Raw genomic sequence first — 27,824 nt, forward strand, 5'->3', positions numbered from 1 at the left:
CAAAAAAAAAAAAAAAAAAAAAAAAAAAAAAAACTACAATGAGATATCATCTCACACCAGTCAGAATGGCCAGTATCAAAAAATCTAGAAACAATAAATGCTGGAGACGGTGTGGAGAAAAGGGAACACTCTTGCACTGCTGGTGGGAATGTGAATTGGTACAGCCACTATGGAGAACAATATGGAGGTTCCTTAAAAAACTACAAATAGAACTACCGTATGACCCAGCAATCCCACTACTGGGCATATACCCAGAGAAAACCATAATTCAAAAAGAGTCATGTACCAAAATGTTCACTGCAGCTCTATTTACAATAGCCAGGAGATGGAAACAACCCAAGTGTCCATCATCGGATGAATGGATAAAGAAGATGTGGCACATATATACAATGGAATATTACTCAGCCATAGAAAGAAACGAAATTGAGCTATTTGTAATGAGGTGGATGGACCTAGAGTCTGTCATACAGAGTGAAGTAAGTCAGAAAGAGAAAAACAAATACCGTATGCTAACACATATATATGGAATTTAAGAAAAAAAAAATGTCATGAAGAACCTAGGGGTAAGACAGGAATAAAGACACAGACCTACTAGAGAATGGACTTGAGGATATGGGGACGGGGAAGGGTAAGCTGTGACAAAGTGAGAGTGGCATGGACATATATACACTACCAAACGTAAAACATATAGCTAGTGGGAAGCAGCCGCATAGCACAAGGAGATCAGCTTGGTGCTTTGTGACCACCTAGAGGGGTGGGAGGGAGGGAGACGCAAGAGGGAAGAGATATGGGAACATATGTATATGTATGACTGATTCACTTTGTTATAAAGCAGAAACTAACACACCCTTGTAAAGCAATTATACTCCAATAAAGATGTAAAAAAAAAAAAAAAAGAGAAGAAAATGCAGAATTCTAGCTTCTCTTAAAAACTCAAAGATCTAGAAATACTGGACTGATGTGGCCAAAGCAGGCCATTATTGATTAGCAATGGCTGCCACTAGAGGTGTCAAGTTTTGTTCTTTTGCAAAAGTCTTCAATTTACATTTGCAAAGCTGTCTGAGCCCTACAGGTACTGAGTTTGTGATCTCTGCTTAAAGAATATCAGGATGACTAGAAAGGTAAGGATCACAATAGATTAATCTGATCATTATTACAATTACAGTATTATTTGGACTCACTATTAAATATACCTCTACCCCCAGCCCCAAACACACACACACACACACACACACACACTGATCTTCTGTACCTACTGGGCATGCTTGTCATTTCTTGCACTCAATTTTCTCCCCATGTGTGTGCTTACCTTTAAGAGACATATTCATCTTTAATAACTTTTAATATTATTTCTCAGGCATTTCACTTATCTTTATGGTTTTCCAAAAAACTTAGAGGTGTGGAAATTTGACCAACAGGCTGCAAAATAACCACTTAGGATGCCATCTCTGAAAAGTGTGAGGCCCAGAAATGTGTATTTTTTAAAGCTCTCCTAGTAATTCTGTGATGCACCGGTTTGGATCCCTCTGATTTATGACATCTAGAGCATCCTGAGGTCCTAAGTGAAGCCATCCAACCTATAACATAGTCAATATTCAATCCTAAAGAAGTTTAACACATAAATGCTTATGAAGAACTTATCCTGTCACTGATTAGTTATAATTAGTATCTTCCACTAAACAATATCTTGTTTGGTTTTTAATGTTTTTGTTCTTTAATAAAGAACAATAAACTCTGCTGGTATTATAATGAAGATGGCATCAGTAGACAAAGAAGTATATAACAACTGTTTGTATGAGCAAACACAGTCGAGCCTGTGAGATTCTCATTGTTACAAAGAATGACTGGAGGAAGCACAGACTAGCCTAAACTATTTAAAACTATAAAATCCTGAATCCACACAGACTGGAAGGAAGCATGGAACATGTAAAACGACCTGTGCTACAATGGTTAGATTGATATTTTTTTCATTAACTTATGTTTGTGGTACAATTAATAAAAATTTATTTACTGGCTAAAAGTATTCAAAATACACCATTAACTTCCATTGTCTGACAATGAGACAATTCATTTCCCAGTGGCATGGAATGAGATTATTCAAGAGTGTGCTGCCTTGCTCTTCTTTTATCTTATTTTGGTTTCTATTATTTTTTCTCTTTTAAACTGGCCTGAAAGCTCTGAAGGCAGAAAGAATTTTTTACTAATCAATTTTGTATTCTACAGCAGTATCGTGTAGAATAATCTGAGAAGCTGGACGAACTGGTTTTCCCAGAAACTGTCACAAAAACAGTAAATTTTATTACCATTCTCCCCTGAGGACTGTCAAAGAGTCACTGTTAATTCACGCCCAGTTGTTGTCTGAGTTTTTCTAAATAACTACCAATCTGCCATGAACTTAGGAGTTATAAAGCCAACACTTCTTTTATGGGACAAGTTAAAGCTATTCATGTATTTGAAATCTTCCCTTTCAATACAAGAAAAAGTAAAATAGAAGTTCCTTATATCATAAAACTAAACCGACAGGGCTTCCCTGGTGGCGCAGTGGTTGACAGTCTGCCTGCCGATGCAGGGGACACAGGTTCGCGCCCCGGTCCGGGAAGATCCCACATGCCGCGGGGCGGGTAGGCCCATGAGCCATGGCCACTGAGCCTGCGCATCCGGAGCCTGTGCTCCGCAACGGGAGAGGCCACAACAGTGAGAGGCCCGCGTGCCGCAAAAAAAGAAACAACCTAATTTGACAAACACACATATTCTAATAAAGTTTCCAACCTTTGATAAATCTTCTCAGTATACAGGGTAGCACTCAAATCAAAATTTAATGTATTTTATAATAATGTGTATATTAAGCTGGAAGTATTCAAATAACTGAAATAATTGTTGAGGGTTCATTCTATCCCTCTGGGATGAATACAAAAATAAATGTTTTAAAAAAATTTTTTAATTTTTACTTAATCTCTTTCCAATAAATATCTGAGATGGCTCTTAAAACTCACAAAGGACAAATACGCAATAAAAATTAATTTTAAAATTAATTTTTAAAAATCAAGGAGAAAACAAATTTCCTTTTGAAAAGGTTAACAGTGATTGATACTAGAGCTGAGCATCAAATGTGGATCTGAACTTTCTAGGGGTGTGGATGAAAAAAAGAAATATTAAATTACATAGATATCACACTCAGAAGGGAGGAAGCATACCAATTAATGAGGAAAACAAAAGCTGTCCTGGTATTAAACCTAGAAAAAAAATTAAAGACACTTAACATCACAACAAATATTTAGCAGATTTCAAATGCTTTTTCTTTCTCCAGTGACCTTCCATAAAAGCCAAGAACATATTTAAAGGACAACTCAGTGAAGATGATTCTGAAAAGGACTAAACCAGAGTGTTCGGATTACTGTGTAAACTTTCAGTGATCTAACGTGATTAAGGGTAGAAGAGAGGATAACTAAAGAGGTGATGCAGAGCATGTTTCGTAAACCGGTCGTTTTCAAATACTGTTTCATTCCTACCCTTAAAAATTTTTTGCAAATATATATACCCCACCTACATTTTGAAGTATTTCACATTTTTAATGTAAAGAGTTGGGGAGCGGGGGTGGGGGATGAATTGGGAGATTGGGATTGACATGTATACACTAATATGTATAAAGTAGATGACTAATAAGAACCTGCTGTATAAAAAAATAAATAAAATTAAATTAAAAAAAAGAGTTGGGGAGGATGAGCTAAGGTATTTTAAATACTGACACTTTAATAATAAACTGTTACATCATGTTAAAATGCAGCTAACAGAATCTAAATATACCCGCCATCAGCCATGTATACATAAACAAAATCTTCAGTAGTAATACATTTATTATACTCCTTTTTCCCTTTGAACAATTCCATTCCCAGAATTATTCATTTTAAACTTGAAAACCTTTAATTAATCATTTATACATCATAAAGTTATTTTTTTAACTTTCTGTGACCTTAAAGTTCTTAGCGATAAAAAAATTTTTTTTCTGGTTTATTACAATTATTAGTATATAACTGACCAAAAACAGTAAATTATACATTTTAATAAATAATTATTAAATATAAGAGATAAAAACTATACATGAAAATAATTTATTTAAAAATTAACTCCATAGCCTTAGATGAGTAGTCCCAATTGCTAGAACAGAATAAGATTTAATACCGATTCTATTCCTATTCTTCATTTTTTGATAGACATAACACTAAGAAACCTTGTTCACATAAATGAATAGTTTTAGTCTGTCTGTCAATTTTTTGGACTTCTTTTGAGTTATATGTCAAAATATCACATAGCAAACGATCAAAAATTTCAATAATTGACATCTACATTAAGTCCTCTGTAAATTTTATTGTGGGCAAAGAACTGTACTAGTAGAAAGATTTGACAATTACCAAGTCATTCATTTTCTCAGTATCAACACCAATATTTCAAATTGTCCCTTTACTGGAGGTCAAACATTTTATACCATGGTAAAACTGCACACAAGCGAGAAGAGTATTATATACTCTTCTATAAAATGGGAGAGAGTTGACTATGGAAGAGGAACTGGGGAAAAAAGAACCTGTACCTCTATCTCAGGTACATTCTCAGAACCTAAGGATACAGAAATAATTCCTTTAAAACCACCCATGCTGTGTATACCATGTTAAGCCTCCACATAGCATAGTTTGAACAGCAGGAACTTAAAAATACCACTTTCCTCAGCCTAGCTTTGAAACAGTATGATAGTTCAGAACTGCACATATTCTATAACAAGCGCCTAGGGGATTCATTTTATCTTTAAAATGCATGCAAATTTTGCATTTTATTTTAGAAATTAGCCATGTTTGTTTTAATGTAAAAATGTTGCTCTCCTACCCAAAATGCTTCAACAAAACTGGACACCTCCAATGGAATACTACTCAGCCATAAAAGAATGAAATTTTGCCATGTGCAGCAACATGGATGGACTTGGAGGGCATTATGCTATGTGAAATAAGTCAGACAGAGAAAGACAAATACTGTATGATATCACTTGTATGTGGAATCTAAAAAATACAACAAACTAGTGAATATAACAAGAAAGAAGCAGACTCACGGATACAGAGAACAAACTAGTGGTTACCAGTGGGGAGAGGGAAGGGGGAGGGGCAATATAGGGGTAGGGGACTAAGAGGTACAAACTCTTAGGTATAAAATAAGCTACAAGGATATACTGTACAACATGGCGAATATAGCCAATATTTTATAATGGCTATAAATAGAGTAACCTTCAAAAACTGTGAATCATATATTATACACCTGTAACATATAATATTGTACAGCAACTATACTTCAATTTAAAAAAGCAACAACAAACACAAAAGGAAAAAAAGAAAACTGATAATTTAAGTATCATTTTAATTCTGTGGCTCTGCATATCCCCAAGAGATATTCATGCCCCAATTTGAGAAGCAAAGACTTTATTTTTCTAAGGTCACTTTCCTCATCTGTAAATGAGGGTAAATACAATAACTATTCATAAGATTCTTATAAAGATCAAACAAGATAATTCATGTATGATAATGAAAGCTCATGCAGCTTTCATTCAGTCACTGAACAAACACTGAGTGCCTACCATCTGCCAGGTACTGACCGTACGCTGGGTATAGTATCACTCACAAAACACCAAAATCCCTCAGAGCTTACATTCTCAGGGTAGAGATAAGATGACAATTAACAAAATACGTGTAGAGTTTATAGTCATGTTGGCACATGAATTCTGAAGAAATAGGAGCTATTTTTATTATCAGCACTAACATGTTATTGAACATGCTACTAAAATTTAGAAACTTGACCTATTAAGCTTTCCCATAAGGGAAGCCATCTGCTGCTTCACACACAGAGGAGCCTGAGTGGTATCTTCAGGTCGAAACAAGATTATCCTCAAAATGTAATTTCGGACTTTCTCCAGAATATGCACAGTAGCCAACAGCTAATGCGTTTCCACAAAAATCAAAAGCTTTACAAAGTGCTTTACAATCCTTCAGTTTTTTATATAATTCACACACCATAAAATTCACCATTTTAAAGTATACAACTCAGTGGGTTTTAGTAGATGCAGAAGGTTGTGCAAGCTTCATAGGTTTCTGCAAAAAGTAAAGAAAAATATACCTGGGATCTATGATTTTGTACTGAAAATCCACTTCATGTAATATCCTAAATGAGGAATAAGATATTACCTTTTTAAGGAGATCAACGGAATATTAAAAAAAATAATGAAATGGGCGTACTATACTTTGAGCTCATTAAAAAAGGACATATACTTGTAGTTAATTGAAGAAGTGGAGGTTTGAAATTCATCATTGAAATCAAGTTTTGAAGAGTTTTGTTTGAAAAAATAACTTCTTGGAGCTTTAGTTAATATGGGGTCATTCAAGGACAGATGGCAAAAGATTAATGAGTTTCAACCAGAACAGCTCTACTCAAACTAAGGCATCAACTGCATGGAATTCATTATCTCCTTTACATCTGTGTTGGCACTAGCTGAGTACACATCCCTAGAATTATGGAAACAGTCACCCAAATCGTTTTCTGTAGGGCTTCATTCTCTCGCTGACCTAGCGTCTACAAAGTCAGCTAACTCTTCAAGACCTATAAAACCTGGTGAAATTCACTCAATTGTTGACAGAAAACCAAGCATCCAAAATAAATCTTGACAAAACCATACCATGGGCACCTATGTCCCCAAGTCTACCTTCACTATTAGCACAAAGGCCAAGCCAGACCCTCCCAAAAGGTCTATTGTACTTTGATACCTTTGAGGTACTAACTTATAACATGCTAAACCTGCTCTCATACTGAACAGTATACTCTCATCAGCAAGTCTATTGCTAACATGGCTAAAGTTCTTCTGTTCACTTTCTGCTTCCTAGCAATCTTTATACAATCCATACCTAAATACCTACCTCAAATCAGCCAAAACATGGACCAGTGCTGTTAGTTGTTAATAACTTGTTCATTATCTTCATTCATCAGCTAAAGATAAATATCCTTTATTTATTTATTAAGGATATTTCTGCATATGAGAAAATCAGAAGTTCTCTGGAATACTAAATACAGTTGACCTTTGAACGACGCGGGAGTTTAGGCGTCAACCCTCTGCACAAATGAAAATTGGCATATAACTTATAGTCAGCCCTCTGGATCCATGGTCCTGCACCCACGGATTCAACCAACTGCTGATCGTGCAGTACTGCAGTATTTACTATGGGAAAAAATCTGCATATAAGTGGATGCATGCAGTTCAAATGTGTTTTTCAAAGGTCAACTGTAGTTCTAGTGTCTCTTGCTACATCTTACTCTTTCTTTATTCATTAAACGACCACTGTCCAAGGCATCATCATCCCAGCCTGGGTAAACAGCCTCCTGCTATAACTGGCCCGCAGCTCCCACTTCTACACCTCTACAGTATATTCTCCACACAGCAGCCAGAGAGCATATCGCTCCCTACATAAAGTCCACCAATAAGCATTCCATACCACTCCTTATGGTGGCCTCCCAAGTCCTGTCATTAGGTTTGTCTTCTTCCTTGACCTCACCAAGTACCCCTTTCCCACTCACTAACCTCCAGCCACCATGGCCTACTTTCTCCCCTCATATGCTAAATGTATCCGGCCTTGAGGATTTTGCACTGGCTATTCCCTCTGCTTAGAACACTTTTCCCTCGGGGGTTTATTTTTTGTTTTCTTTTGTTCTGTTTTTGCGGTACGCGGGCCTCTCACTGTTGTGGCCTCTCCTGTTGCGGAGCACAGGCTCCGGACGCGCAGACTCAGCGGCCATGGCTCACGGGCCCAGCCACTCCGCGGCATGTGGGCTCTTCCCCGACCGGGGCACGAACCCGCGTCTCCTGCATCGGCAGGCGGACTCTCAACCACTGCGCCACCAGGGAAGCCCTTCCCTCTGGTTTTTATAGAGCTGATTCCTTCTCATTCAGATCTTGGCCAAAAATCACACCCTCCAAAAAGCTTTCCTGATCACTCAGCCTAAAATAGCCACCTAGTCAATCTCAACCATTCTTACTTAATTTACTGTGTAGCATTTAATACTTAAATTGTGTATTAGTTTGTCATACCACTAGAATAATAAGCTCCACAAACACATAAGCTTCCTCTACTATATTTCCAGAATCTGGAATAATGTCTGAGCACACAGAATGTGCTAAAGATTTTTTGTGGAATAAATGATGCATAAAATGTCTGTTACATGTAAGGTCTTGTGTTATGCAGCCCTTACTCCTGAATACTCATTGTCAGCCTGAAACGTACCCACGCTACTACGTTAAGTGGAAATTATTAACTCAACATGGTCTATGATATCCATGTCAAAATTATTAAGCATAGTCATCTGTATTATATACCTCAAGATTACCAATGTAAAATAATCCCCAGACTTGTTCCATTTATTAGTATTTAACATGAAGTTATGCTTATAGATACACAGCCAGTCCCACACAAACATCCCGTGGGAAAATAAATCCTCAGATGGTGCTTTTGGCAAAGTCACTGTCAATTATAGTGATGTTATACCATGAAATAATGGGAAATAAAGAGTACAAAAAACGTATAACTCAGCAGACTGCCAACATGAGATTAAGACATCAAAACAAACTATACATTGGCAGAAAGCATGCCATATTGCTCCTAGAGAGCCACGGTTTAGGAAAAATGTTCTTCATTATGGATCTGAAAACTTCGATCATCTCACTATAACTTACTGGCCATAACAACTTCTCATCTGTATAGTAAAATAACCTAAAATTTAGCAGTGGTCTAGATAAAGGAGACTGGTGTGGAGATTAAAACCTTGGGCCAAAGTGCAGGGTTAACAGGATGTCAACAGGTAAGTTATAGAGATGAGACAGGTTATCTCTTGGTTGTTACACCAACTCAAAGTTGGTGTAAGTTTAGTTGGTAAGAATAATAGGACTTCCCTGGTGGCACAGTGGTTAAGAATCTGCCTGCCAATGCAAGGGACACGGGTTCGATCCCTGGTCCGGGAACATCCCACATGCTGCGGAGTAACTAAGCCTGTGCGCCACAACTACTGGGCCTGCGCTCTAGAGCCCATGAGCCACAACCACTGAGCCTGCATGCTGCAACTACTGAGGCCCGCACGCTTAGAGCCTGTGCTCCACAGCCAGAGAAGCCACCACAATGAGAAGCCCACTCTCCGCAACTAGACAAAGCTCTCGCGCAGCAATGAAGACCCAACACAGCCAAAAAAAAAGAAGAATATTAACTTGGAGATAAACAGAGTTAATCAACTTGAATCCTAAAAAGTTTAGTGAGAATTCAGCCTGTCCCAAATGGTAAAACTATTCTCTCTTAGGGAGGTAAGCAAAGGTGTTTAAGGAGCCCATACTGTGCTGAGTAGTCCTGTAGCAGATCACTCATGTAGGAGGCTGGGAACTAAGGCAGGAATAAAGCCTGTTCTTTTGGGGCTCAGAGTTCCAGACAGGTCCTACCTGCCTAAGAAAGTTCTTCTGAGTTCACTTACAATAGTTATCTGCCAGAGGTACATGTACCTCCTTTCTAAAAAGTCAGGACAATAATATTTCAAATGTTTGTATACTCTGCTCTAGCAATTATCAAAATTAATCCCATCACACCCCACATCCTATCTTCATAATAACCAAACAGCCAAGTCCCCCAGATCATAGGTCATCACCCAGTACTCATCTCCAAAATATTCTGTACATCCACGTCATAGTTCAATGGCTCTCAAACTTTTTTGACTTTAACTAAGAGTAGAAATATATACTTTACATCATGACTTAGTATACACAAGGGTGTGTATCACAAAAGTCACCTAAAATACTTATCCTTACTAAGTGGGATGGACACTATTTTCTATCCTATTGCATTTCATACCTTAAAAATTCCAGTCATGAACAATTACATTGATTTAACCATCTGACGTTTGAAAACCAACCCCCCACCTTACCCATCCTACCCCCCCAGTCCTTGCACTGTACACTTGAGTGACTGATCAGCAGGCTCTCCTATACCCTCAATATTTTCTTTAAACATTCTTTCAAGATGCTGGGCTTACTGAAACTTGGCTGTCCCTCAAAGATCCTATCTCCCCTAAAGTTCTTTCAAATTTAAAGAGAAAGAGTTTTTTCTCTTCTCTTACAACTACATATCTGAGGGTCAGGAAGTGGTAATTGCCTCCTTTCTCCCCATCTTTCTCAAATCATCTATTTTTCCTCCTCCAAAAACAGGAGCTCCTCTGAAGCTCATAGGATCTGACTATACTACTGTCTACCCTTTGTCCCTGCTTTCTCCTTATTCACTAAAGACTTTAGTTTCTGTTTCACGTTTTCCTCTCCACCCCAACTCTTGTCATTCTTAAAGGCCTCACTATCCATGTGGATATTCCACCCAACATCCTGAGTCCTCTGACCTATTTGTCCACCCAACCTCGCCCACCTAACACTATAGGCACAGGCTTCCCAACACTAGTAACTACACCATCTCCAATATCTCAATCAAGCGTCCAACTCTCCAATTTCTACTTCCTATCCTTGTAACTCACAGAGGACTTACTCTCTGCATTCCTTGAACCCATCAATATTTCCCATCCACTGACTGATCATATTTCTTCCTCTTCCATAACCTCTTTCACATTCCTCCCTACCCAGTATAGATTCCATGGTCCATCATCATTGTTATTACACTGCAAATATGCTTAACTTTCTTGCCCTCTGTGGTTTTTCCACTTGTGCTATAGACCCCATTCTTATCCTTTTGACAATCAATAAAATGGGAGATTACCCAAATCAGCATCCCTTTCATCTACTATCTAGTGATTCTCCTTCCTAGCCAAGAAAATTTATTGAAAGAATTGTCCATGCTGACAATTTTAACTCTCATTCACCTTCAGCCCAATCCAATCTAGCTTCTCTTCCCACTGAAACTACTGCTATCAAGGTTATTAATAACCTTCATGCTGCCAAACTCAATGGAAATTTCTGTCTTCCTCCATTCAAACTTTCAGCAACAATCAATGTAACAGACCACTCTCTTTTTTGAAACCTTCTCCTCTTCTATGTCTCTCCTACCTTACTAGCCATTCTTTCACAATCCACTTTGCTGATTCCTTCTACTCTAACCCAATTTTAATTACCAGACTTTCTCAGAGCTTTGTTCTGGATCCTTCTATCTATCTATCTACCTATCTATAAACTCCAGTCCCATTACTTGGAACACTACTTACGTGCTAATGACTTTCCAGCTCAGACCTCTCAATTAGTATACACACATGACATGACATGTCCATTTGGATGTTTAATAAGCATCTCAAACTCTGCATATTCGAGGTTGAAATTATTGTATTCACCCATATAAATTCTTTCCTAAGGCAATCTCAGTAGATGGCAATCCAATCCACCCAGTCACTCAATCTATCTAAAATCTAAGGGCTCACACTTTGAGTCTTCTCTGTCATCTTTCACAACCAATTCATTAGTAAATTCTGTCAATTCTATATTCACACCAGAACTAGGGTCTATTCACTTCTATCAGCACATGTGTCTAGGCCATCGTCGTTCCTCATTGTGCTACTGTTAACAGCTACTTGCTCCTCACTTCCGCTTCTGTCAATTTCATTTCCAATTAACAGAAACCTGTTCTCAAGAGTGGCCCACACTTAAGTGAGATGCCAGTAATCCCCTGTAAGGACTTCAAGGCCTAGAAATGCTGGATTCATCAGCTGTAATCTACTCTCTCCTCCTTCCACCCCCAACTATATCCAACAGAGAGAGACCAAAAGACACTCTGTTCAGCAAGGGCTTAACACAGTGATGAAAAAAGCACCAGCATCTTTGGGAAAGATTTTACTTTCCCGATAGGCCAGGAATGTTGATATAAGGAATGAGGTCTGTTTTCAGTTTGGATGGAAAGATTCTAGGAAGGTAGAAGCCAAGGGGTACTTCTTACCACAATACCAGGAGTTGGTAATCAGACTGATCCTACCACGGGGCCCTTTAGTGCTGGTTGACAATGGGGTCCCTAGGACAGAAATAAATCACCCCTCTAAGGTGCTACTTCAATAACTGAAAAATTCCTAATCAGTTAAACAAATGCCTAATTTGAGCTACAGCAAATGAGCTGGTCTTTTAACATCTTCTGCCAAAGCCTTGCTCCCTCTTCCTGTCTGTAAAACAGTAGTTATCAACTTTCTCGGCTACAGTCTCCTTTAAGAAGTTGATGAAGATAGACTTTTTCCTTAAAAAATTCATAACAGGGGCTTCCCTGGTGGCGGAGTGGTTAAGAATCTGCCTGCCAATGCAGGGGACATGGGTTCGAGCCCTGGTCCGGGAAGGTCCCACATGCCACGAAGCAACTAAGCCCGTGCACCACAACTACTGAGCCTGCGCTCTAGAGCCCGTGAGCCACAACTACTGAAGCCCGCACGCCTAGAGCTCGCGCTCTGCAACAAGAGAAGCCACCGCAGTGAGAAGCCTGTGCACCGCAACAAAGAGTAGTCCCCACTCACTGCAACTAGAGAAAGCCCACATGCATGCAGCAACAAAGACCCAACGCAGTCAAAAATAAATTAATTTTTAAAAATTCATAACAGAAAGTATTACACACATTACAAAGGTTCCTGAAGAGCATCCTGAAACGTGGACTCTCAGATTAGACACCTCCCTAACTCTACTGGTTCCTGCCAAGTTGGCCTCTTTCAACTTTTACAGGAAAAATAAGAATAATAATAATGTTCCTTGATGGTGCATTCTCTTCTGAATATTGTCCTCTTTCCTCTACCTCTCATTCAAGCTTCACAAGAGTAGTCTAACCATTTTATGGGGAGATGCAGAAATGCACATACGCGTACATGCTTGTAAATGCACAGAAGCTCTGAAAGGACACACCAAAAACAACCCAACTGGTTAACAACCGTTTCCTCTAGGGAAGAGGCTGAGCTTGAGAGACTGAAAGAGGAGAGAGATGTTTCTCACTGAATATCCTTTCTACCATGTGTGCAAATCCTAATCAAATAATAATATCAAATAAAATTTTTTTAAACTTTTAAAACAGCAGGCTACATTTTTGCTTCTAATACCTCATTTCCCAGAAACTTTCTGGCATTCTAAATATGACTTCTGGTCCTTCTATCCCTCAAAAGCTGGTTATATCAAAGTCACAAGGTGACTTCTAATTTGAAAATCCAATGAATACTACAAAGTCTTTATCCTCCTTGATCTCTCCACGGCATCTAACCAAAAATCTTTCCTAGGCTTTTATAACACCACGTTCTCTTCATTCTCCTACTACCTTTCTGGAAGTTCCTTCTTACTCCCCACACAACTAATTTATTCACTGCCTACAGTGTGACAAGATACTTTTCTGTTTGCCCCTATGTTGGGCGATCTCAATATGTTTTAGCAAACCACTATGACAGGAGTTCTCGAAGTGTGACCTGGGAAACCCTGGCGGTCCACAATTTCTTTTCAGACGTCCAAGAAACAAAAGTATTTTAACTCAATCTTCCTCACCAACCCCCTCCCCAAACCTGCTCTTCTTGTCCTACTTCCTACTGACCCCTGTCCCAAGTGACTCAAGCCAGAATTGTAGCTAGCATCAACAATTCCCTCTCTCTACAATCATCAGGTACTCATATCTACTAATTTCTGTTGACTGAGTCTCACACCTTTTCATACCTCCTAATACAGCATTAATTCAAGCCATCATTATTTTTCTGGACTAAAACAACTCAAACTGCTCTCCCTACTTCCAGTCTCCCCTTTTCCCAAATCACACCTACTGGATATTCACCTATCCAATACCCCATCTGACTTCCACCATTACCACCAGCTCACTTAAGTTTCTCAACTTGCACCAATATTGCTCCCAAGATACATTAGCTCTCTACAAGAATTTGTTATTATTTTGTTGAAGATAATTAAAGCAAACACCTGCTAGATGGTTTGATTAAGTACTTAGGACACAACCATACAGAATCCAACGCTGTGTTTATAATCACAATAGCACACTACCATAAACCAAGGTAATTCATGAGAAAATAATAGCAGACTTATACAATTAATTCCTTCAAGAGAACATAATGCTCTTTATTTCCGAATGTTTCAAATTTGTGAAATGTGATGAAAGAACTGAGTCTTTCCAAGGTATTAGCAGAGTTGACAAGTCAGGCTAAAATACAATTTGTTCCACACCATATTCATATTGTGAGCAAGCTGTAAAATATATCCACGTTAATGTTAGGGAACTGGAATTTTATTAGTTTTGTAGATTTAATTCATAAACATTTCAGTATTGTTAAGAGCTAGAAACACAAGGAATTCAGTTTAATATTTACACATCTGAAACATTAAAATAAATTCCTAGCAAGAAAACCAAGCTGCTCAAGTTCCTTAAACATATCCTGTGCTGAGAAACACCGTACTCTTCTTTACCCAATCTTAAGACTGTTCTCTAATTCTTAAAGAAATGTATCTTTTTAAGAAATTAACTTCCTTCAGAAAATGTTGAGGATCATATCTCTAAAACACTGAAACATCTCCTCTTTGAAAAAGCAAAGCCTGCATAAATACCTAGACAATATGCAGCTTTCGAAGCAAAAGTTGTATCGAGAGGCATAGCTCTAGAACTGTGCAGTCCAATACGGTAGGCCCTAGGCACATATGGCTACTTAACCTTTAAATAAAACTAAAAGTTCAGGGCTTCCCTGGTGGCGCAGTGGTTGAGAGTCTGCCTGCCGGTGCAGGGGACACAGGTTCGTGCCCCGGTCCGGGAGGATCCCACATGCCGCGGAGCAGCTGGGCCCGTGAGCCATGGCCGCTGAGCCTGCGCGTCCGGAGACTGTGCTCCGCAACGGGAGAGGCCACAGCAGTGAGAGGCCCGCGTACCGCAAAAAAAAAAAAACCTAAAAGTTCAGTTATTCAATCACACTAGCCACATTTCAAGTACTCAGCAGCCAAATGTGGCTGGTGGCTAAAACGTCTCCATCATCACAGAAATTGCTATTGATGGTGCTACTCTACAACTTCTCCCTCTGAGTAAGCTCTGAGAAGGCTGCTCATGACTTCAAATATCAGCTCTAGGTTGATGACTTCCAAATCTGTCTGTAGTCTTTTTCCATTAACCTAACGGAATATCTTTAGTAACATACTCGATATTTCAATTCTGCTTTATCAGCTGAAGAGACGGAAGTAGTGGCTGGAAATAATCAAGGCAGTGGCAAGAAAATCAATAAGGTACAATGTGATCAATAATGCAACAGATTTTCAGGGTAAGGTTAAGACTGAGTTTGAGACAAACGGGAATAGATACTGCAAAAACCTTAGTAAGTATCAATCGAAAGATAATGTCCACTCCATTGTACCCACCAATCCTAAAAGAATTAAAAACCATTTTGCAAAGATCTTCAAAAGATATTTTTCCAAACATACCTGAAGATATTCACCCAGTAAATTCCCCTTTGATATAAAAGATACATTAATATCACAGTTTATAATCAGTCAATATAAACAATTTAGCCTGTTTCAAAGTTTATTTTGTTCATTACATTTCTAATTCTTTAAGGATACGAGTCTTTAAAAAAATTTCACTCCTAGGTATACAGCCAAAGAGAACGAAAGCACTAATTTGAAAAGATACATGCACCCCAATGTTCACAAGCAGCATTTACAATAGCCAAGATATGGAAGCAACCTAAGCATCCATCAACAGATGAATGGATAAAGAAGATGTGATATATAAAGATATACACATAGATACACACACACATACACCCCCCTGAATACTACTCAGCCATAAAAAAAGAAAGAAATTTTGCCATTTGCAACAATATGGATGGATCTGGAGGGTATTATGCTAAATGAAATAAGTCAGACAGAGAAAGACAAATACTGTATGTTATCATTTACATGTGGAATCTAAAAAAATAAAACAAACCAGTGAATACTAAGAAATAATAATACAATTAATAAAGCACTTCAGCCAGGTTCACAACTACATAGCAAAACACTACTTCAGATTCCTGTTTATCACTTTAAATCTCTCAATTTTCTCTATACTGTACTATTCTAAAAAAATACCTAATATAGTTATTATTAATTACCCACAAACATGTTTTCTACTTTATAGAGATATTTCATGTTGATGTTACTCCAAAAGAGAGCGTACTTGAAAAAAAAAAAAAAGGAAAAACTCCATCTTCTGTCTACTCAACTAAAATAAAATCAGATACAAAAATAAATCAGGCCCCCCAAAATTCAGACAGAGAGCTTCAGAAAACAATGATAATAAAAGGCATTTCCAAAATATGCATGGTATATTAATTTATTCAGTAAACATTTATGACCACTATAAACTTCTGGAATGAGGTGAATAATACACAAACATTCAGCAAACATTTATTAAGTACCTACCGTATGCTAGGCTTTGGACTAAATATACCAAAACAAAACAAAAGACATGGACCCTGCCCTCACGGAGCTCACACTCTAGCTGAAGCCAACAAGCAATCACAAATACAACGGCCAAGCACCAGGGAGGCATTATGGAAGGAAGGACTGGTTCTGCCTGGAGGGTGCAGAGCGGGCTTCACAGAGACGGAGACAGTGGAGCTGGGCCTTGGATGAGGAGCAGTCCAGCAGATGGAGGGGAAGGGGGAAGCACACTCCAAGCAGAGGAAACAGCACATGAGCAAGCAGAATCTTGAAAGCACATGCCACGGTGCAGGATGATGAGCAGTCCAGCGCAGCTAGAGCGGAAAGGTGCATACAAACTAAAGAGACGAATTAGTTTTAGGTTTTTAGTGAATCATAACTACCAGGAAGTATATCTTCATATTACACTTAGCGCAGCTTAACTGTGATTCTGGTAACAACAGAGTAGTTTGAAAGCATTCCATTCATTTCATAAATATTTAAGCCCCTTCAAAAGACATCCAGCACTGTTCAGAGTTTTAAAAAGGCAGTTTCAGAAAAATAAATAGTGATTTTCCTCCGTACATCTAAGCAGCAAAATAAGCCCAGAATAAAGACTTTCTTAAGCTGAAATCACCCAGCTTCGCCTCGACACACTCAAGGTCCCAACCTGAGCACCCCCCGACTCCTACCACTACCTCATACCCTCCTTAACACCTTCAGAACCATCAACCCACAGTAACACCATAGTTAAGCGATACGGAGGCAATTCCAGCCTTCCCTTCCCACTCTGCCTCTAAACATGGTACTTGCTGATGCCCCTTTGGAAACCATGCCAGGTAACTAACGCAGTATGTGAGGAAACAGTGCATTCTCACCTCCACACCATTTTTTTGGAAATCAAACTATTGTTTAAAAAAAAAAAAAAAGACAACTGTTAAGCTGAATTCTGAAAAAAAAGAGGGATATGAAGCAGAGATCCCATATTCTCCAGGAAAAGTAAAAGGTGAGGAGGAAGAGAGCTCAGGTCAGAAAAGTTTCCTACACTGGCCACCAGGCAACACTGTTCACTGAGGTAGCTCCCTGCCTAGGAAGGTACAACGGGAACAGGAAAGGAACTTGCTAGGTAATTTCACATAAATTCCTGTTTACTCCTCACAACAACTAAAGGAAAGATTTTATTACCTAAATTTTACAAATGAGAAATCTGAGGCCATCAGAGGTTAATAAAGTTGCCCATGACTGCATGAGCTGTTAAGAGGCAGAGCCACTACATCAAACCATGCCCGCCCCACTCCATACGCCGCCCCAGTTCCTCAAGTGAACGCGGCACTCCCAAGGGGCACACAGGGCTACATCGACCAAATACCTAGAAAGAAAAGCCCTTCCTTTTCCCTCCACCATTTTCATGGTCAGTGTGAGACAACGGTGGTGGCAACACACATACGTGTGTTTCTCTGAAATTTAGAGGGAAAAAAACTGGAAAAAAAAAAAAAGGTTATCTAAGATTAGTTGTTTCGGGGCCGCGGGGAGGTGGGGAGCTTTCTCTGTACAGATAGTGGGTGCTTTAATACAATTAAATTAGCATCAGAATTCAAATGCTACTCATTTAAATTCCTGTACAATAAACCATCAACTAAGCAACTCAGTAAAAATAAGAGTTAATGGAACAATCTCCAATCACAGTATTAGAATGAGAATATTATTCCTAAAGGTCACTATCCTCAACATCATCAAAAAGTCAAAATAAAAACTGCTCTTTCTCAAATCCTAATCCTGAAAATTAACAGGTAAGTATAAACTATGTGGTAGGTAAGGATACTTGCGCCACAATAAAATTTTGCCTCCTTTTGGGCAACAGGAACTATTTTAAGGGGGGGAATAAAGGAGACAATTAACATCAACAAAGAAATCTTTTGTAAATAGTCCCAATGGGCCAAAAGTGTGATGTATGTTGGCCTAGAGAGATACTGAAATGCTGTTTTCAACTGTGCACAATTTTACTTAGGCTATCTCTCTGTAAGCCAACTACCAGAAAATTAATCAGATATATAAGTCAAAATGCTTTGGAGGGGGAGGTGAAAAAAAAACTGGGACATTCAGGCAACCAAAATTCCAGTGACGTAGTACAATGTAAGATACTTTTGGGAGAGCTTCTGGAATAGCATTCATTTGCTATAAGTAAATTAACCAACCTTATTTTGATTGAGAGGATCATTCCGCAGTCTCTGTTTGTTCTTCTGTAATTTACTAGGCATCATCTTTCCAGTTCTGAAGTCAAAACTGCTGAGGTCAACAGTATTTCCCAGGTACCTTGCCAACTGAGGTTTGCTTCTGAACTTCTTACCACTTGGACTAGAAGAAAGATAACATTAATTGTACAAAAGACAACAATATTTACCCTAGATCACTACATAACCCTTTTCTTCATGCCTTCTTTTCTGCTCCCAATTACTATCACATCACGATTTTACATATTTTTTTTCAAAGAAATATTAGAAGTTTTAAAGGAACTTAATTAGAACTTTTTATCTCCTGTAAAAAGAGATAATGTGTCACCTAATATAATACTCCACTAGGTACACCCCTGGAGCACATAACAGATGTGAATACCGATTATCCCACTGGTCACTCACCCGGCAACCATTAACAGAATCCCAACCCAAACAGCATGCACAACACAATGTGCACACTGCAAACGTCTTCAATCTTACAAATTTTCCAAACCGATTTTTGAAATCTTTTTTTCTGTATTACACATACACAATGCCAACAGTAATCACAAAGAACTTCAAAACAAATTGTTCTAAAGTCAACAACTCTTGTTAACAACACATTTACACAACACTTGGAACCCATATAATCTTTGCGCTACCGATTTGAACTCATAACATTCACAACAGAAAAAAAAATGTGTTGAATTTCTGACAATATTTAAATGCTCCCTAACGTTACTGAAAGAAAACTAAGGCAAACATTTGCAAATGTGTTTGTGTGATGCTGACATGACTTTTGTTAGCCTAACTTTTATCTGAGAGAAGGATATCAAGAATAACTCATTTCCTGTAAGAAAAACTGTCGAAGCTGGAAAATGACAGAAGTGCCGTAATTATATAGACGGCTAAACTAAACTAGTCTTTCCTAAAAAAATTTTTCCCATATTGCACTGAAATGTAAGAAAAATTTTATAGGAAGAATACCCCAAAGTCTCATCTAATAAATTTTCTGAACCAAATGTGCTAGAATAAACTGCAGTGGGATATGTCACCAGAAGAGAATTGTGAGAATTCTCAAATACCTCTCAAAGAAGCCAACACGTCATATTGAGAACTTAACCTTGCACCAGCTGACTACAATAAAAGAAAAATAATTCAACAGGAAGACAAAAGAGAAAAGGCTGGAAAACCAAGCAATTTACGTTTCCCTGGAACAGCAAAACTTCTCTCTGGGTCAAGTCCAAATCAACACACCCCAGTCTGTCACAAATTCCATGGTATTCTGCCACCACAGCCTTCAACACAACTGAAGATCGTATCAACATTCTTTTTCCACAATCACATGACATAGCTATTCCTGAAACACAATTCAAGGTATAGAATTCAGCCTACAGATGAAGATAACAACCAGTTAAGACCAGAATGTAACAGAATAGAAAGAAGCAAACAACAACCAGAACACAGCAGAGGAAAGAATATAGAATTATGTAGAAACAAACCTCAACTCCCATTCTAATCCAGATTTCCAAATATGCTCAGTATCACAAAATAAAATAGCACGTAACCCTCAATACTGTTTAAAACTTGAATCATTTCTGCTCACTGCAAACTTCCACCCCCAAACCTGATCTTCTTGTGTTGCCCTCTACTGTAGCATTATTGTCTACTTAGCAACTACTCTTCAAGCTAGGAGGCCAAACACAATGTTCAATGCTCCATCCCTCAGCCCACACATCCAATACCAAGTTCTAAATGTTCAGAGACTCCCCAATGCTGACAAAATAGTTTTGCCTCCTTAACAGAACATCAAAAACCTTCCATCTGTTCAGGTTTTTTTTTTTTTCCTGACTTTTTCCCACCAGCCTTGAACACACCTCACATTCTAAACTCAACATCACCAAAATATGCCATGTACCTTTGACTTCCAGCCATGTCTTTCCAGGTGGAAGGTTGAGCATAAGCAATATCCTGTCTATCATAAAACTATTAAATCTGGGCTTCCCTGGTGGTACAGTGGTTGAGAGTCCGCCTGCTGATGCAGGGGACACGGGTTCGGGCCCCTGTCCGGGAAGATCCCACATGCCGTGGAGCGGCTGGGCCCGTGAGCCATGGCCGCTGAGCCTGCGCATCCGGAGCCTATGCTCCGCAACGGGAGTGGCCACAACAGTGAGAGGCCCGCATACCGCAAAAAAAACAAAACAAAACAAAACAAAAACTATTAAATCCTCCAAGCCCAGCTAAAATATCACTGCATCTATGAAGTTGTCTGTGATTCTGAAAGCCCACTTAGAAATAATTCGACTATCCCTCAATTCTACTTCATTACAATTCTAAACATTCCCTTGATTAGTAAACAACCAAAAATTACGATGTCCCTTATTAAAACCCTCAAACATAACGTATACAGCCTAGTACTGAACAAAGTAACTTCTGAGAGCAAAAAAAAAAACCTCTCAGTTGAATAGTTAAGAACATGGTTTTCATTTGCAGACACAATGGAACAGAAAAGTCTATGCTTATATAAAACTTACATTGTCTGGAATTTAAAAACTGAACTGGAAAATATTTTCATGGTTAATCTTATACTACATAAAAAGTATTACTAAAAAACCCAAGTTAATGAAAAATTGGTAAAGAGTACCCTGTTATTATATCCTTATATAATTACGAATAATTTTAATTAAGCTAAAATAGGCATATAGTCCTTATAATCAGATATTCCAGTTACTGGTAAATAAGATTCTGATAAACCACTTGATATACAGATACAAGCATCTGTAATGCACAGCTACAAGTACTGGTCATACACACTGTTGCCTTCAGAACGTGCTACAAGTCATTTTCTTCTCCGTAACTGCTATAGCTTGTGCTTGGTGCTTTAAGGAAAGCCAACCTGGCTGCCCTAAGGGATTTTAAGACCAGGGACCTTCCTCTGCAGGAGATGAAGGCAAGCATATTAGAAAGGCAAGGCCCATGGGAATGGTTAAGCAGAAATTCTGTCCATAGGGACCACTGCACAACGGCAAAATGCCTCTGGAAGTGGTGGCCGAGGAAGTCAGTGCTAGATAGACAAAACAACTGTATGTCACTGAAGTGACCAAGTTATCGTCTGTCTGCCTTCTAAGATGGCTGCTGTTAGGTAACAGTCTCAGACACACCAGGCCTTAATGTGACTAAGCTTTTATTCTAAAAGCATCAAGTTGTAACTCAGGGAAATTATTTTTTTTTAAACTCTAGTAGACTAGTGAAGGATATTAGTCACTTTCAGTTTTCTCTGCCCAAAGCGATTACTTGTAATCCTGGTAATGAAATACTAATATTTCACTTTCAACCACAAAAAATTTCCCTACCAACTGCCCCCTAGATCTGCCTATCCTGAGCCAACCTGTGATCTCACCTTTAACTTGTCCTCCCCACTAAATACCCTGAAGAAAAGTAACTATTAAATGAAAATCAAAAGCATGAGTTACATTTTTCTGGTTCATATTAGAACATTTCATCACTTGAACTATGTCTTTGCTTGCCTTCATTTTGATTAAGCTGTTTAAAGCAACTTTTTTTTTTAATTGAAGTATAGTTGATTTAAAGCACTTTTTAAACCTAACTCTACCTTAGAGGTTTCTAACTATAGATTATCAAAAGGAAAGAAATTTTATTTGGCATCTGACTTTCAAACCTAAGAAAAAACTTTATTGAGATACCAGAAAGACTTAAATAACGGTCACCTTAACTTAGTAGTATTCCCATTATGTCACTCTATGAACTCATCTGTAAACGGCATTACTGGAGCTAGACAACTGTAATATGCCCTGCCAGTCTATGATATGAAAATTAACTCTCTGAAGACCGCTGCTTGCATGTGAAACTGCACTCTGAAAATGAGTAGTAGAGCAAACGTATTTTTTCATGTTACTTTGGTAAAATGGATAATCATGATGTCCAGTCAAGCCATTATGAGGAGACCAGAGGTCTGAGCAAACACAAGTATAACTTCAAACCAGTTTCTAACAGGATGAACTGTGGGGGTGGTGACAACCAGAGTGGAAGAAGATGGACCGGCCTATCAGCAGGAAGGAGCATCGTGGACGGCAGATGGTTAGGTCTATGTCTCAAGGGTAAGTTCTAAGGTGTATGGCTCTCCAACAACATCAGGAAGTGCTTTGTGGGGAATAATAAAAATTCCAGAAGCTACAGCACTGGAAAAGTTTGGGAATAAAGAAATGTCAACTTTCTATTTTTTCTATCCCTCTAAGTGTTAAAGTTTACTTGTTACTTACAAGAGTGTTAAGTATTGAAAGATTTCTCTACCTTTCAATAACAATTGTCTCCAGAAATCAAATTTTAGCTGAGACTAAAAATCTGAAATTAACATTATCTTTTTGTACCTTAGTACAATCAGAAAACTGCCAAACCAATTAATTCGAAGAAATATATACCAATTTTTTCAAAACTACATGACATACACACAGGAAAATCCATCTAAAAGTCAGCTCCCAGTCCCCCTTAACCCCTTTCCTCCCAAACTTTAAATGTAGGCCTTTCCTAAAATGAACATCCTCAGCCCTCCTCTATAGTTTGTCCCAGGCAGAATTTATCTACTCTTATCTTACTATCTCCCATCTCTGATCAATTACGAAATCCAGTTCCTTCATAATCACCTTTGAATCCATCCTTCCTTTCCATTTCCATTGCCACTGCCTAAACCAAACCTTTATCACCTCAAGTCTCAATCACCACAATAGGCTGATTTTCTATTTGCTAGCCTCTTTGCATCCTAAACTAGCCAGACTGCTCTTCCTCAAACACCACTATTACCAAAGTGCCAGTTTAAATGCCTTCAACAGACTTCAACCCATTAGCAAAAGGGAGCCAAACATTTTAGCCCTGCATTTAGGATTCTCTGTCATCTAGCCTTCTCTTAACCTTTCAACCCTATTTTCCACTCCTCTTACCCAGTGACTTCTGCCATATTGGTTTATTCAAGTCTATTCTGAATCAATAGGCTGAATGATTTCCCTCTTCAGCCCTATGCAAACCATGTATTTTACTTGGTCCAGCATGCGTGTCTCCACCCGCAATCCCCAAGAGCCCAGAAACACTAATCCATCTTATACCTCTTCCATAAAGCCTTAACAGAACAAAGTAATAGGAATTATGTAAATAATCATGAACTGCCTGTTGGCATCTCTTTTAGTTTGAAACACTGAGTTCCGTATGGCTGTAAAACTTCTACAAGTTCAAATCTTATCTTCACAAATAGCATACTGAAGTATAGTTATTAATGAATGAAATGATAGGACGTCAAATGTGCTTCAAAATAATGAAGGCTGAGTCAGGGTAGTAGATGTGGGTATGGATGAAATAAGGCTGTCAACTGTTGAACCGGATACTTGGTAGTTCTTTATATAATTCTACCTTTGTATATATGTTTGAAATGTTCTATAATAAAATTCTTAAAATATAAACATTAAAGTATGCAAGCTATTTCCCCATGAAAACTGAAAACTAGTTTTTTTTAAATATGAAGAGTTTGGGCAAGTAAATTGGAGCATGAAAGAATTTCCTTAGCAGCTGGGGTGGGGGCTGGGGTGGAGAATTATTTTTAAAGTATCAACAAGAAAAAAAGTGTATTTACAATTTGGCTACTGATAAGATAGGACAGCATTCCACCTTTTCCCTCGACTTAAATGTTTAAGGAATCACCACACAATTTTAAATGGTATGAAAGACCTTTAGTAGAATTCAAATTCTGTACCAATCATCCTTATTCCATAAACTAGCATTTATTTAACAAAAATTATATGCAAAGAGTATATTATTGGCAGCAAATTCTATTATCTCTATATCATGGTTACGAATATGGTTAAAAATTCAGGGTGACCCACTAAAAAATAAAAAATGAATGAACATAGAATTCTACCTAATCTCATCCCACTGCCACAAGCACTCACCTTCTGAAAAAGCAAAAACACTGGTTATTTTGGTTGAATTGGAGACTGAACACTGCTATGGAAATGTCAGAAATTAAGCATGTCTGCAAATTATTTCAAAATATAACGGGAGAGGTGGGAAGGGGACTGCATATTGATGAAACGAGACTGGCCAGGAGTCAATAATTGTTAAAACTGGTAGACAAGTACAGGAGGAATTCATTACACTTTTCTAACTACTTTTGTTTTTGCATATGTTTGAACTTTTCCATAATAAAAAAACATACACATAGATAAGAACACCCAAAAAACAAACTATATTTCTTAAAAAGAGGCTAGGGGTCTCTGGAAAAGGCCTTTTTAAAGAAATGCATACATCACTGCACACATGTTAAAAAGAATTTTAAATTCATTCATCCTTGCTTTAATCTATGGATTCCTCCAGTATGAAAAGAACTATGAAAGAACATATACACATATGTGTTGGGGTGTGTGTATATGTGTGTGCACAGACAAATATATTCAGAAAACAGAATGGAAGACAATGTGTCAAAATATTAACAGTGATTCTCTTTAGAACTATATAAGGATTGTCATTTCTCTTTATGTACTCTTCTCTATTTTCCCAATTTTCCACACTGAGCATGGGTTATTTTTATAATCAGGGAAAAAATGAAATATTTTTTAAACCTCTGATGAACGTGTATAACCTAAGCTCTACCCTAAACACATTTCAAAATACAACAAAATATTGCAAATCCTCACATAATTAACAAGCACATGCGTCTATTTATGTTGGGTAATTAAGTGAAGAGAAAGGAACAAAGATTTTACTGATCTATTGACCATCTACTACACGCCGAATGCCTTACATGTATTTTCATTTAATCTCACAAAATTCCATGAAGTAGAATTCCTACCCGATTTACACTTGAGAAATCGGAAGCTTACAGAAGTTTAAGAATCTGTCCAAGTTAAAATAGTAAAGCAAGATTCAAGTCCCAATCTTCTGACTCAGAGTCCCTATTTTTATTCTAAACCAGTGCTATGCAAGTATAGTTTACAGACAGACTTACTTCAAACAAGGTCTTCAAATAAGTACAGAAATGGAGAGAAAGCATTTAGAAACTGCTATGGCAATATGACATGGCAAATTTATGACTTTTGTAGCATCTAACAATAAAAAGTTGCAATGTGTATTTCATATATCCACTTTTGTATTATATTGCCCACTTCTGCTAGGGGCCTCCAGGAAAGATCTTTCTTTTTTAAAGAGATGCATACATCACTGCATACACATTAAAAAGAATTCTAAGGACATTCATTTTTGCTTTAATCTATGGATTCTTTCAGTATAGACAGAAGAGGAAAAGAATACCAAGATACAGTAGTCAGAAATCAACAAGAGGATGATGTTCTTCTTCCGCACATTTGTAAATCACTAATAATTGTTCCTGACAAATGCTAAGTGTTCAATTTTTAAGATCTAATTTTAAATTATATTTACTATCATTTGCATTTACACACTGCCTATGTAGTCAAGTTCCCAAACAAACGAGTTTGAATTTATACTCTAATAAGATAAGGCAAAATCATAAGATCCACATATATTATTCAAATTTCACCCTATTTCATACTTCTACTTCCTTGAGAAGTTTTAGTTTTTAGAAGTTCTGACAAAATTAAGTAAAACTTTATTTGTCAATTTGTCTAGTTATTTCTTAGTGGAAATGGCAAACAACAGTAAAAGATCAACAGACAAGAGCTGCAAGTAATACCTATCAAGTCAAACAGTACATCCATGAAATAAGAGTCGATGACTTATTTCTTTCTTTTTTTTTTTTTTTTTGGTGGTACGCGGGCCTCTCAATGTTGTGGCCTCTCCCGTTGCGGAGCACAGGCTCTGGGCACGCAAGCTCAGTGGCCATGGCTCACGGGCCTAGCCGCCCTGCAGCATGTGGGATCCTCCCGGACCGGGGCACGAACCCGTGTCGGCAGGCAGACTCTCAACCACTGCGCCACCAGGGAAGCCCTTGATGACTTATTTCTAATTCATCATGCTGGGCTAACAAATCTCAAATACAAGCTAAACATTATGAATCTCTATTAGTCCCACTATAAAGTGTAAAACAAAAACAAAGCAAAAAAAGTCATCATCAACTTCACAAATCATCTGCTTCTGTTCCACTAATTAAAGTTAAATTACGAAAACTTAAATTGTGACTCTATATCTCACAAATGAAATTTTAAAAGCAATTTGAAAAAAATCATACATCAGTTTCTGTTGGAGATTATTTTTAGAATGTACGTGTATCAGTTCCTTTTGAACTATGTATTTTCTCTACGACAGGTATTATGCGTGTTCTGGCAGGTGAGACTTTGCATGTCAAACTCTAAAAATCGGATGTAGGACAGATGGCAATGTTGCAACCTAACAGAAATCCCTCTAGCACATCACAAAAAGATGTGATGGTACAGTTGAGAAAAGAATTATCAGAGCACAATTTCCACCACACCTATGTCTTTTATTTCTGGATTCAGGCTTTAATCAGGCATCATCAAGAAAAGAGACTAAAAGCAAGTTAAACTTTCAATTACGCAATAAGAATTTAATAAATATTGTATTTTTTTCCTTTCTCCAACTAAAGGGATTTTTTTTTAAACTGGTCTGTAGGATACATTTCAACTATATCTTAACTCTGAAAGAAACATATAAAGTTTTTCCCAGGAACCATATAAAACTATCTCATAAGCTGCATTTAGCCTGCAAGTTACAATGTGATTTCTTCCAATTATGTGAAAGCTTTTAAAATGAAGAAGATCTATATAGCTTGCTCCTCAGCAAATGTGTTGCCTATCTGAATATCTGATAAATAAGAGGGGCAATCCTAGGATAAACAAGAAAAAGAGAAAGAGAAATATTTCTGAACAAAATGGTCACTTCTGTTACCCAGAGAAAAACTGCTTTAATTATGTTAATTTACCACAATTTTTCCATTTTTTTCCCCCTTCAATATTACATAGAACTGGAAGATCATCTTTTGGTACAACAGCGAATTAGGATTTAAAACGTACCCCTTGTCAACTTCAGGATGCAAGCATAACAGTAAATAATTACATTATTTTAGTGGTACACCAAGCTTAATAAAGTAGACTAGGCAAGAGATGTTGCAATATTTCAGAATATAACTAGAGATCTCTATGTGAGGCAGCAGCAGAGCAGGGTAGCTAAGAGTTGTG

At 37.8% G+C, this 27,824-nt stretch overlaps 1 protein-coding gene across 1 annotated transcript in view; it reads right to left on the reverse strand.

Moving 5' to 3' along the window:
• The window catches only part of MBD2 (methyl-CpG binding domain protein 2), a 76,508-nt gene that overhangs the window by 42,129 nt on the left and 6,555 nt on the right, over window positions 1-27,824 (reverse strand). The window contains exon 2 of the mRNA XM_027118543.1: window positions 18,634-18,793. Coding sequence (XP_026974344.1) covers window positions 18,634-18,793 — 160 coding nt within the window. The remainder of the gene's footprint in view (window positions 1-18,633; window positions 18,794-27,824) is intronic.

This window comes from Aethalodelphis obliquidens, unplaced genomic scaffold, assembly GCF_003676395.1.
Source record: "Aethalodelphis obliquidens isolate GAN/ISIS:26980383/991018 unplaced genomic scaffold, ASM367639v1 scaffold19, whole genome shotgun sequence".
In the NCBI taxonomy this organism is placed as follows: Eukaryota; Metazoa; Chordata; class Mammalia; order Artiodactyla; family Delphinidae; genus Aethalodelphis; species Aethalodelphis obliquidens.